The following is a 14,971-nucleotide window of genomic DNA, read 5'->3' as shown; positions in this document are numbered from 1 at the left end:
GAAATCCCATTCTAGTGACTGTCTGACACTGAAAGGGAGGTGCATCTTACTCAGTACTCTGATATCTCTGTAAACCATCACCCTCTCTGAACAGCGGGACGTAGGCTGCATCTTACTCAGTACTCTGATATCTCTGTAAACCATCACCCTCTCTGAACAGCGGGACGTAAGGCTGCATCTTACTCAGTACTCTGATATCTCTGTAAACCATCACCCTCTCTGAACAGCGGGACGTAAAGCTGCATCTTACTCAGTACTCAGATATCTCTGTAAAACACCACCCTCTCTGAACAGCAGGACGTAAAGGCTGCATCTTACTCAGTACTTTGATATCTCTATAAACCATCACCCTCTCTGAACAGCGGGACGTAAGGCTGCATCTTACTCAGTACTCTGATATCTCTATAAAACACCACCCTCTCTGAACAGCGGGACGTAAGGCTGCATCTTACTCAGTACTCAGATATCTCTGTAAAACACCACCCTCTCTGAACAGCGGGACGTAAGGCTGCATCTTACTCAGTACTCTGATATCTCTATAAAACACCACCCTCTTTGAACAGCAGGATGTAGACTACAGGTTGTGTTATAGGGTTTGTAAGGTCTTATGTTTACATCAGAAACAACACTGTAAACAATAACAACAACAACACCAGTTTCCTCTCACGGTTAGAGACTGTTGACAAGGCCGTCTACCGACAGTGTCATAAGGGCTGTAATGTTTACATCAACAACAGGACCAGTTTCCTCTCACCTGTCCGCTGTTGGCGAGATCATCCACTGTCATGGTGTTATCCAGTCTGAGCCCCAGTCCAAAGTCACACAGACAACAGGTCAGATCCTGCTTCACCAGGATGTTAGAGCTCTTCAGGTCGCGGTGTACGATGGGCACTTTGGGTCGCCCGCAGGCCGTGTGGTCACTGTGAAGGTGTGCCACCCCGCAGGCCAGGGACCCGCCCAGACCCCGTAGATCCTCCCAGGAGACCAGGTTACGGGTCAGGTACTCCTGAAGGTTTCCTCGGGGGTGGAAGGCTGTGATCAGCCAGTACTGCTTCGACATCTACAACGGACAAAAAGACACCAACAGTGTTGAGAAACAGTTAGAAAGAAACAATTAGCTTAAAGGTGGCAGGTCTGTTTGTTTGCCTGACGCTAAGCCACGCCCACGGACAGGAGTTTCTTCTCCACAATGAGTCTGGATCTGAGTTCCTCCCAGACTAACACGCAAACACATTCTAACTGTTCTGATTGGTCCAGAAAACCGGACGGGTTTGGCCAGAGCCAGAACACACGTGGGTTAAGGTGGCTATGACACCTCTGATTGGTCCAGAAAACCAGACGGGTTGGGCCAGAGCCAGAACACACGTGGGTAAAGGTAGCTTTGACACCTCTGATTGGTTAGAGATGATCCAATTGTTGATGACTTTGTTATGTACAACACCTGTCATTTGGAAGTCACCCTAAAGGACTTTAACGATGTCAGTCTCAGACTGAAGTATGAGAGAATATATCTACATCCTATCCCTGTAATCTAGAGACAGTAAACCACACAGTATGTATCCCTGTAATCTAGAACTAGTGAACAACACAGTATGTATCCCTGTAATCTAGAACTAGTGAACAACACAGTATGTATCCCTGTAATCTAGAACTAGTGGACAACACAGTATGTATCTCTGTAATCTAGAACTAGTGAACAACACAGTATGTATCTCTGTAATCTAGAACTAGTGGACAACACAGTATGTATCCCTGTAATCTAGAACTAGTGAACAACACAGTATGTATCCCTGTAATCTAGAACTAGTGGACAACACAGTATGTATCTCTGTAATCTAGAACTAGTGAACAACACAGTATGTATCTCTGTAATCTAGAACTAGTGAACAACACAGTATGTATCTCTGTAATCTAGAACTAGTGAACAACACAGTATGTATCCCTGTAATCTAGAGACAGTGAACAACACAGTATGTATCTCTGTAATCTAGAACTAGTGAACAACACAGTATGTATCTCTGTAATCTAGAACTAGTGAACAACACAGTATGTATCTCTGTAATCTAGAACTAGTGGACAACACAGTATGTATCTCTGTAATCTAGAACTAGTGGACAACACAGTATGTATCTCTGTAATCTAGAACTAGTGAACAACAATATACAGTATGTATCTCTGTAATCTAGAACTAGTGGACAACACAGTATGTATCTCTGTAATCTAGAACTAGTGGACAACACAGTATGTATCTCTGTAATCTAGAACTAGTGGACAACACAGTATGTATCTCTGTAATCTAGAACTAGTGGACAACACAGTATGTATCCCTGTAATCTAGAACTAGTGGACAACAATATACAGTATGTATCCCTGTAATCTAGAACTAGTGGACAACACAGTATGTATCTCTGTAATCTAGAACTAGTGAACAACACAGTATGTATCTCTGTAATCTAGAACTAGTGAACAACACAGTATGTATCTCTGTAATCTAGAACTAGTGGACAACACAGTATGTATCTCTGTTATCTAGAACTAGTGGACAACACAGTATGTATCTCTGTTATCTAGAACTAGTGGACAACACAGTATGTATCTCTGTTATCTAGAACTAGTGGACAACACAGTATGTATCTCTGTAATCTAGAGACAGTGAACAACACAGTATGTATCTCTGTAATCTAGAACTAGTGAACAACACAGTATGTATCCCTGTAATCTAGAACTAGTGAACAACACAGTATGTATCTCTGTAATCTAGAACTAGTGAACAACACAGTATGTATCCCTGTAATCTAGAACTAGTGGACAACACAGTATGTATCTCTGTAATCTAGAACTAGTGAACAACACAGTATGTATCTCTGTAATCTAGAACTAGTGAACAACACAGTATGTATCTCTGTAATCTAGAGACAGTGAACAACACAGTATGTATCCCTGTAATCTAGAACTAGTGAACAACAATATACAGTATGTATCTCTGTAATCTAGAACTAGTGGACAACACAGTATGTATCCCTGTAATCTAGAACTAGTGGACAACACAGTATGTATCCCTGTAATCTAGAACTAGTGAACAACACAGTATGTATCCCTGTAATCTAGAACTAGTGGACAACACAGTATGTATCCCTGTAATCTAGAACTAGTGGACAACAATATACAGTATGTATCTCTGTAATCTAGAACTAGTGAACAACAATATACAGTATGTATCTCTGTAATCTAGAACTAGTGAACAACACAGTATGTATCCCTGTAATCTAGAACTAGTGAACAACACAGTATGTATCTCTGTAATCTAGAACTAGTGAACAACACAGTATGTATCTCTGTAATCTAGAACTAGTGAACAACAATATACAGTATGTATCTCTGTAATCTAGAACTAGTGAACAACACAGTATGTATCTCTGTAATCTAGAGACAGTGGACACCACAGTATGTATCCCTGTAATCTAGAACTAGTGAACAACAATATACAGTATGTATCCCTGTAATTTAGAACTAGTGGACAACACAGTATGTATCTCTGTTATCTAGAACTAGTGAACAACAATATACAGTATGTATCCCTGTAATCTAGAACTAGTGAACAACACAGTATGTATCCCTGTAATCTAGAACTAGTGAACAACACAGTATGTATCCCTGTAATCTAGAACTAGTGAACAACACAGTATGTATCTCTGTAATCTAGAACTAGTGGACAACACAGTATGTATCCCTGTAATCTAGAACTAGTGAACAACACAGTATGTATCTCTGTAATCTAGAACTAGTGGACAACACAGTATGTATCTCTGTAATCTAGAACTAGTGGACAACACAGTATGTATCTCTGTTATCTAGAACTAGTGGACAACACAGTATGTATCCCTGTAATCTAGAACTAGTGAACAACACAGTATGTATCCCTGTAATCTAGAACTAGTGAACAACAATATACAGTATGTATCTCTGTAATCTAGAACTAGTGAACAACACAGTATGTATCCCTGTAATCTAGAACTAGTGAACAACACAGTATGTATCTCTGTAATCTAGAACTAGTGGACAACACAGTATGTATCCCTGTAATCTAGAACTAGTGGACAACACAGTATGTATCCCTGTAATCTAGAACTAGTGGACAACACAGTATGTATCCCTGTAATCTAGAACTAGTGGACAACACAGTATGTATCTCTGTAATCTAGAACTAGTGGACAACACAGTATGTATCCCTGTAATCTAGAACTAGTGAACAACAATATACAGTATGTATCCCTGTAATCTAGAACTAGTGAACAACACAGTATGTATCTCTGTAATCTAGAACTAGTGAACAACACAGTATGTATCCCTGTAATCTAGAACTAGTGGACAACACAGTATGTATCTCTGTAATCTAGAACTAGTGAACAACACAGTATGTATCTCTGTAATCTAGAACTAGTGAACAACACAGTATGTATCTCTGTAATCTAGAACTAGTGAACAACACAGTATGTATCCCTGTAATCTAGAACTAGTGGACAACACAGTATGTATCTCTGTTATCTAGAACTAGTGGACAACACAGTATGTATCCCTGTAATCTAGAACTAGTGGACAACACAGTATGTATCTCTGTAATCTAGAACTAGTGAACAACACAGTATGTATCCCTGTAATCTAGAACTAGTGAACAACAATATACAGTATGTATCTCTGTAATCTAGAACTAGTGAACAACACAGTATGTATCTCTGTAATCTAGAACTAGTGAACAACAATATACAGTATGTATCTCTGTAATCTAGAACTAGTGAACAACACAGTATGTATCCCTGTAATCTAGAACTAGTGAACAACACAGTATGTATCTCTGTAATCTAGAACTAGTGAACAACAATATACAGTATGTATCCCTGTAATCTAGAACTAGTGAACAACACAGTATGTATCTCTGTAATCTAGAACTAGTGGACAACACAGTATGTATCCCTGTAATCTAGAACTAGTGAACAACACAGTATGTATCTCTGTAATCTAGAACTAGTGGACAACACAGTATGTATCTCTGTAATCTAGAGACAGTGGACAACACAGTATGTATCTCTGTAATCTAGAACTAGTGAACAACACAGTATGTATCCCTGTAATCTAGAACTAGTGGACAACACAGTATGTATCCCTGTAATCTAGAACTAGTGAACAACAATATACAGTATGTATCTCTGTAATCTAGAACTAGTGGACAACACAGTATGTATCTCTGTAATCTAGAGACAGTGGACAACACAGTATGTATCCCTGTAATCTAGAACTAGTGAACAACACAGTATGTATCCCTGTAATCTAGAACTAGTGGACAACACAGTATGTATCTCTGTAATCTAGAGACAGTGAACAACAATATACAGTATGTATCCCTGTAATCTAGAACTAGTGAACAACACAGTATGTATCCCTGTAATCTAGAACTAGTGGACAACACAGTATGTATCCCTGTAATCTAGAGACAGTGAACAACAATATACAGTATGTATCTCTGTTATCTAGAACTAGTGGACAACACAGTATGTATCCCTGTAATCTAGAACTAGTGGACAACACAGTATGTATCTCTGTAATCTAGAACTAGTGGACAACACAGTATGTATCTCTGTAATCTAGAACTAGTGAACAACAATATACAGTATGTATCTCTGTAATCTAGAACTAGTGGACAACACAGTATGTATCCCTGTAATCTAGAACTAGTGGACAACACAGTATGTATCTCTGTAATCTAGAACTAGTGGACAACACAGTATGTATCTCTGTAATCTAGAACTAGTGAACAACAATATACAGTATGTATCCCTGTAATTTAGAACTAGTGGACAACACAGTATGTATCCCTGTAATCTAGAACTAGTGGACAACACAGTATGTATCCCTGTAATCTAGAACTAGTGGACAACAATATACAGTATGTATCCCTGTAATCTAGAACTAGTGGACAACACAGTATGTATCCCTGTAATCTAGAACTAGTGAACAACACAGTATGTATCCCTGTAATCTAGAACTAGTGGACAACACAGTATGTATCCCTGTAATCTAGAACTAGTGGACAACACAGTATGTATCCCTGTAATTTAGAACTAGTGGACAACACAGTATGTATCCCTGTAATCTAGAACTAGTGAACAACACAGTATGTATCCCTGTAATCTAGAACTAGTGGACAACACAGTATGTATCCCTGTTATCTAGAGACAGTGGACAACACAGTATGTATCCCTGTAATCTAGAGACAGTGGACAACACAGTATGTATCCCTGTAATCTAGAACTAGTGAACAACACAGTATGTATCCCTGTAATCTAGAACTAGTGGACAACACAGTATGTATCCCTGTAATCTAGAACTAGTGAACAACAATATACAGTATGTATCCCTGTAATCTAGAACTAGTGGACAACACAGTATGTATCTCTGTAATCTAGAACTAGTGAACAACACAGTATGTATCTCTGTTATCTAGAACTAGTGGACAACAATATACAGTATGTATCTCTGTAATCTAGAACTAGTGGACAACACAGTATGTATCTCTGTAATCTAGAACTAGTGAACAACACAGTATGTATCCCTGTAATCTAGAACTAGTGGACAACAATATACAGTATGTATCTCTGTAATCTAGAACTAGTGGACAACACAGTATGTATCTCTGTAATCTAGAACTAGTGAACAACACAGTATGTATCCCTGTAATCTAGAACTAGTGAACAACACAGTATGTATCCCTGTAATCTAGAACTAGTGGACAACAATATACAGTATGTATCCCTGTAATCTAGAACTAGTGAACAACACAGTATGTATCCCTGTAATCTAGAACTAGTGGACAACAATATACAGTATGTATCCCTGTAATCTAGAACTAGTGAACAACACAGTATGTATCTCTGTTATCTAGAACTAGTGAACAACACAGTATGTATCTCTGTAATCTAGAACTAGTGAACAACAATATACAGTATGTATCCCTGTAATCTAGAACTAGTGGACAACACAGTATGTATCTCTGTAATCTAGAACTAGTGGACAACAATATACAGTATGTATCTCTGTAATCTAGAACTAGTGAACAACACAGTATGTATCCCTGTAATCTAGAACTAGTGAACAACAATATACAGTATGTATCTCTGTTATCTAGAACTAGTGAACAACACAGTATGTATCCCTGTAATCTAGAACTAGTGAACAACACAGTATGTATCCCTGTAATCTAGAACTAGTGAACAACACAGTATGTATCCCTGTTATCTAGAACTAGTGAACAACACAGTATGTATCTCTGTAATCTAGAACTAGTGAACAACACAGTATGTATCCCTGTAATCTAGAACTAGTGGACAACACAGTATGTATCCCTGTTATCTAGAACTAGTGAACAACACAGTATGTATCTCTGTAATCTAGAACTAGTGGACAACAATATACAGTATGTATCCCTGTAATCTAGAACTAGTGAACAACACAGTATGTATCCCTGTAATCTAGAACTAGTGAACAACACAGTATGTATCTCTGTAATCTAGAACTAGTGGACAACAATATACAGTATGTATCTCTGTAATCTAGAACTAGTGAACAACACAGTATGTATCTCTGTAATCTAGAACTAGTGGACAACACAGTATGTATCTCTGTAATCTAGAACTAGTGAACAACACAGTATGTATCTCTGTAATCTAGAACTAGTGAACAACAATATACAGTATGTATCTCTGTAATCTAGAACTAGTGGACAACACAGTATGTATCCCTGTAATCTAGAACTAGTGAACAACACAGTATGTATCCCTGTAATCTAGAACTAGTGAACAACACAGTATGTATCCCTGTAATCTAGAACTAGTGAACAACACAGTATGTATCTCTGTAATCTAGAACTAGTGGACAACAATATACAGTATGTATCCCTGTAATCTAGAACTAGTGGACAACACAGTATGTATCCCTGTAATCTAGAACTAGTGAACAACACAGTATGTATCCCTGTAATCTAGAACTAGTGGACAACAATATACAGTATGTATCCCTGTAATCTAGAACTAGTGAACAACACAGTATGTATCCCTGTAATCTAGAACTAGTGGACAACAATATACAGTATGTATCCCTGTAATCTAGAACTAGTGAACAACACAGTATGTATCCCTGTAATCTAGAACTAGTGGACAACAATATACAGTATGTATCCCTGTAATTTAGAACTAGTGGACAACACAGTATGTATCCCTGTAATCTAGAACTAGTGAACAATACAGTATGTATCTCTGTAATCTAGAACTAGTGAACAACACAGTATGTATCCCTGTAATCTAGAACTAGTGGACAACAATATACAGTATGTATCCCTGTAATCTAGAACTAGTGGACAACAATATACAGTATGTATCCCTGTAATCTAGAACTAGTGGACAACACAGTATGTATCCCTGTAATCTAGAACTAGTGGACAACAATATACAGTATGTATCCCTGTAATCTAGAACTAGTGGACAACAATATACAGTATGTATCCCTGTAATCTAGAACTAGTGAACAACACAGTATGTATCCCTGTAATCTAGAACTAGTGGACAACACAGTATGTATCTCTGTAATCTAGAACTAGTGGACAACACAGTATGTATCCCTGTAATCTAGAACTAGTGAACAACACAGTATGTATCCCTGTAATCTAGAACTAGTGAACAACACAGTATGTATCTCTGTAATCTAGAACTAGTGAACAACACAGTATGTATCTCTGTAATCTAGAACTAGTGAACAACACAGTATGTATCCCTGTAATCTAGAACTAGTGGACAACACAGTATGTATCCCTGTAATCTAGAACTAGTGGACAACAATATACAGTATGTATCCCTGTAATCTAGAACTAGTGAACAACACAGTATGTATCCCTGTAATCTAGAACTAGTGAACAACACAGTATGTATCTCTGTAATCTAGAACTAGTGAACAACACAGTATGTATCTCTGTAATCTAGAACTAGTGAACAACACAGTATGTATCCCTGTAATCTAGAACTAGTGGACAACACAGTATGTATCCCTGTAATCTAGAGACAGTGAACAACAATATACAGTATGTATCTCTGTAATCTAGAACTAGTGAACAACACAGTATGTATCCCTGTAATCTAGAACTAGTGAACAACACAGTATGTATCCCTGTAATCTAGAGACAGTGAACAACAATATACAGTATGTATCTCTGTTATCTAGAACTAGTGAACAACAATATACAGTATGTATCTCTGTAATCTAGAACTAGTGGACAACACAGTATGTATCCCTGTAATCTAGAACTAGTGAACAACACAGTATGTATCCCTGTAATCTAGAGACAGTGAACAACAATATACAGTATGTATCTCTGTAATCTAGAACTAGTGGACAACACAGTATGTATCTCTGTAATCTAGAACTAGTGGACAACACAGTATGTATCCCTGTAATCTAGAACTAGTGGACAACACAGTATGTATCCCTGTAATCTAGAACTAGTGGACAACACAGTATGTATCTCTGTTATCTAGAACTAGTGGACAACACAGTATGTATCTCTGTTATCTAGAACTAGTGGACAACAATATACAGTATGTATCCCTGTAATCTAGAACTAGTGGACAACACAGTATGTATCCCTGTAATCTAGAACTAGTGAACAACACAGTATGTATCCCTGTAATCTAGAGACAGTGAACAACAATATACAGTATGTATCCCTGTAATCTAGAACTAGTGGACAACACAGTATGTATCCCTGTAATCTAGAACTAGTGAACAACACAGTATGTATCCCTGTAATCTAGAACTAGTGGACAACACAGTATGTATCTCTGTAATCTAGAACTAGTGAACAACAATATACAGTATGTATCCCTGTAATCTAGAACTAGTGAACAACACAGTATGTATCCCTGTAATCTAGAGACAGTGAACAACAATATACAGTATGTATCCCTGTAATCTAGAACTAGTGGACAACACAGTATGTATCCCTGTAATCTAGAACTAGTGAACAACACAGTATGTATCCCTGTAATCTAGAACTAGTGAACAACACAGTATGTATCTCTGTAATCTAGAACTAGTGAACAACAATATACAGTATGTATCCCTGTAATCTAGAACTAGTGGACAACACAGTATGTATCTCTGTAATCTAGAACTAGTGAACAACACAGTATGTATCCCTGTAATCTAGAACTAGTGAACAACAATATACAGTATGTATCCCTGTAATCTAGAACTAGTGAACAACACAGTATGTATCCCTGTAATCTAGAACTAGTGGACAACACAGTATGTATCTCTGTAATCTAGAACTAGTGAACAACAATATACAGTATGTATCCCTGTAATCTAGAACTAGTGAACAACACAGTATGTATCCCTGTAATCTAGAACTAGTGAACAACACAGTATGTATCCCTGTTATCTAGAACTAGTGAACAACACAGTATGTATCTCTGTAATCTAGAACTAGTGAACAACACAGTATGTATCCCTGTAATCTAGAACTAGTGGACAACACAGTATGTATCCCTGTTATCTAGAACTAGTGAACAACACAGTATGTATCTCTGTAATCTAGAACTAGTGGACAACAATATACAGTATGTATCCCTGTAATCTAGAACTAGTGAACAACACAGTATGTATCCCTGTAATCTAGAACTAGTGAACAACACAGTATGTATCTCTGTAATCTAGAACTAGTGGACAACAATATACAGTATGTATCTCTGTAATCTAGAACTAGTGAACAACACAGTATGTATCTCTGTAATCTAGAACTAGTGGACAACACAGTATGTATCTCTGTAATCTAGAACTAGTGAACAACACAGTATGTATCTCTGTAATCTAGAACTAGTGAACAACACAGTATGTATCCCTGTAATCTAGAACTAGTGAACAACAATATACAGTATGTATCTCTGTAATCTAGAACTAGTGGACAACAATATACAGTATGTATCCCTGTAATCTAGAACTAGTGAACAACACAGTATGTATCCCTGTAATCTAGAACTAGTGAACAACACAGTATGTATCCCTGTAATCTAGAACTAGTGAACAACACAGTATGTATCCCTGTTATCTAGAACTAGTGAACAACACAGTATGTATCTCTGTAATCTAGAACTAGTGAACAACACAGTATGTATCCCTGTAATCTAGAACTAGTGGACAACACAGTATGTATCCCTGTTATCTAGAACTAGTGAACAACACAGTATGTATCTCTGTAATCTAGAACTAGTGGACAACAATATACAGTATGTATCCCTGTAATCTAGAACTAGTGAACAACACAGTATGTATCCCTGTAATCTAGAACTAGTGAACAACACAGTATGTATCTCTGTAATCTAGAACTAGTGGACAACAATATACAGTATGTATCTCTGTAATCTAGAACTAGTGAACAACACAGTATGTATCTCTGTAATCTAGAACTAGTGGACAACACAGTATGTATCTCTGTAATCTAGAACTAGTGAACAACACAGTATGTATCTCTGTAATCTAGAACTAGTGAACAACACAGTATGTATCCCTGTAATCTAGAACTAGTGAACAACAATATACAGTATGTATCTCTGTAATCTAGAACTAGTGGACAACAATATACAGTATGTATCCCTGTAATCTAGAACTAGTGGACAACACAGTATGTATCCCTGTAATCTAGAACTAGTGGACACCACAGTATGTATCTCTGTAATCTAGAACTAGTGAACAACACAGTATGTATCTCTGTAATCTAGAACTAGTGGACAACAATATACAGTATGTATCCCTGTAATCTAGAACTAGTGAACAACACAGTATGTATCCCTGTAATCTAGAACTAGTGGACAACAATATACAGTATGTATCCCTGTAATCTAGAACTAGTGAACAACACAGTATGTATCCCTGTAATCTAGAACTAGTGGACAACAATATACAGTATGTATCCCTGTAATTTAGAACTAGTGGACAACACAGTATGTATCCCTGTAATCTAGAACTAGTGAACAACACAGTATGTATCTCTGTAATCTAGAACTAGTGAACAACACAGTATGTATCTCTGTAATCTAGAACTAGTGGACAACAATATACAGTATGTATCCCTGTAATCTAGAACTAGTGAACAACACAGTATGTATCTCTGTAATCCAGAACTAGTGAACAACACAGTATGTATCCCTGTAATCTAGAACTAGTGGACAACAATATACAGTATGTATCCCTGTAATCTAGAACTAGTGGACAACACAGTATGTATCCCTGTAATCTAGAACTAGTGAACAACACAGTATGTATCTCTGTAATCTAGAACTAGTGAACAACACAGTATGTATCCCTGTAATCTAGAACTAGTGGACAACAATATACAGTATGTATCCCTGTAATCTAGAACTAGTGGACAACACAGTATGTATCTCTGTAATCTAGAACTAGTGAACAACACAGTATGTATCTCTGTAATCTAGAACTAGTGAACAACACAGTATGTATCCCTGTAATCTAGAACTAGTGGACAACACAGTATGTATCCCTGTAATCTAGAACTAGTGGACAACAATATACAGTATGTATCCCTGTAATCTAGAACTAGTGAACAACACAGTATGTATCCCTGTAATCTAGAACTAGTGGACAACACAGTATGTATCCCTGTAATCTAGAGACAGTGAACAACAATATACAGTATGTATCCCTGTAATCTAGAACTAGTGAACAACACAGTATGTATCCCTGTAATCTAGAACTAGTGAACAACACAGTATGTATCCCTGTAATCTAGAGACAGTGAACAACAATATACAGTATGTATCTCTGTTATCTAGAACTAGTGGACAACACAGTATGTATCCCTGTAATCTAGAACTAGTGGACAACACAGTATGTATCTCTGTTATCTAGAACTAGTGGACAACACAGTATGTATCTCTGTTATCTAGAACTAGTGGACAACAATATACAGTATGTATCCCTGTAATCTAGAACTAGTGGACAACACAGTATGTATCTCTGTAATCTAGAACTAGTGAACAACACAGTATGTATCCCTGTAATCTAGAACTAGTGAACAACACAGTATGTATCTCTGTAATCTAGAACTAGTGGACAACACAGTATGTATCCCTGTAATCTAGAACTAGTGAACAACACAGTATGTATCCCTGTAATCTAGAACTAGTGAACAACACAGTATGTATCTCTGTAATCTAGAACTAGTGAACAACACAGTATGTATCCCTGTAATCTAGAACTAGTGGACAACACAGTATGTATCCCTGTAATCTAGAACTAGTGGACAACACAGTATGTATCCCTGTAATCTAGAACTAGTGGACAACAATATACAGTATGTATCTCTGTAATCTAGAACTAGTGGACAACACAGTATGTATCTCTGTAATCTAGAACTAGTGGACAACACAGTATGTATCTCTGTAATCTAGAACTAGTGAACAACACAGTATGTATCCCTGTAATCTAGAACTAGTGAACAACAATATACAGTATGTATCCCTGTAATCTAGAACTAGTGAACAACACAGTATGTATCCCTGTAATCTAGAACTAGTGAACAACACAGTATGTATCTCTGTAATCTAGAGACAGTGGACACCACAGTATGTATCCCTGTAATCTAGAGACAGTGAACAACAATATACAGTATGTATCCCTGTAATCTAGAACTAGTGAACAACACAGTATGTATCCCTGTAATCTAGAGACAGTGGACACCACAGTATGTATCCCTGTAATCTAGAGACAGTGGACAACACAGTATGAATCCCTGTTATCTAGAGACAGTGGACAACACAGTATGTATCCCTGTAATCTAGAACTAGTGAACAACACAGTATGTATCCCTGTAATCTAGAGACAGTGGACACCACAGTATGTATCCCTGTAATCTAGAACTAGTGGACAACACAGTATGTATCCCTGTAATCTAGAACTAGTGAACAACAATATACAGTATGTATCCCTGTAATCTAGAACTAGTGAACAACACAGTATGTATCCCTGTAATCTAGAACTAGTGAACAACACAGTATGTATCCCTGTAATCTAGAACTAGTGAACAACACAGTATGTATCCCTGTAATCTAGAACTAGTGGACAACACAGTATGTATCCCTGTAATCTAGAACTAGTGAACAACACAGTATGTATCCCTGTAATCTAGAACTAGTGAACAACACAGTATGTATCCCTGTAATCTAGAACTAGTGGACAACAATATACAGTATGTATCCCTGTAATCTAGAACTAGTGAACAACACAGTATGTATCCCTGTAATCTAGAACTAGTGAACAACACAGTATGTATCCCTGTAATCTAGAACTAGTGGACAACACAGTATGTATCCCTGTAATCTAGAACTAGTGGACAACACAGTATGTATCCCTGTAATCTAGAACTAGTGAACAACACAGTATGTATCCCTGTAATCTAGAACTAGTGGACAACAATATACAGTATGTATCCCTGTAATCTAGAACTAGTGGACAACACAGTATGTATCCCTGTAATCTAGAACTAGTGGACAACACAGTATGTATCCCTGTAATCTAGAACTAGTGGACAACACAGCATGTATCCCTGTAATCTAGAACTAGTGGACAACACAGTATGTATCTCTGTAATCTAGAACTAGTGAACAACACAGTATGTATCCCTGTAATCTAGAACTAGTGGACAACACAGTATGTATCCCTGTAATCTAGAACTAGTGGACAACACAGTATGTATCTCTGTAATCTAGAACTAGTGGACAACAATATACAGTATGTATCCCTGTAATCTAGAACTAGTGAACAACACAGTATGTATCCCTGTAATCTAGAACTAGTGGACAACAATATACAGTATGTATCCCTGTAATATAGAACTAGTGAACAACACAGTATG

General features: G+C 37.3%; 1 protein-coding gene across 1 annotated transcript in view; it reads right to left on the bottom strand.

Annotated features, from left to right (window-relative positions):
• The window catches only part of LOC149984753 (TGF-beta receptor type-2-like), a 100,480-nt gene that overhangs the window by 25,768 nt on the left and 59,741 nt on the right, over positions 1-14,971 (bottom strand). Inside the window, exon 7 of the mRNA XM_090216059.1 lies at positions 755-1,060. Coding sequence (XP_090072185.1) covers positions 755-1,060 — 306 coding nt within the window. The remainder of the gene's footprint in view (positions 1-754; positions 1,061-14,971) is intronic.

The sequence above is a fragment of the Oncorhynchus mykiss genome, chromosome 2 (assembly GCF_057628025.1).
Source record: "Oncorhynchus mykiss isolate SJ-2025 chromosome 2, ASM5762802v1, whole genome shotgun sequence".
Classification (NCBI taxonomy): domain Eukaryota; kingdom Metazoa; phylum Chordata; class Actinopteri; order Salmoniformes; family Salmonidae; genus Oncorhynchus; species Oncorhynchus mykiss.
This window is presented reverse-complemented; position numbering and strand designations above follow the sequence as displayed.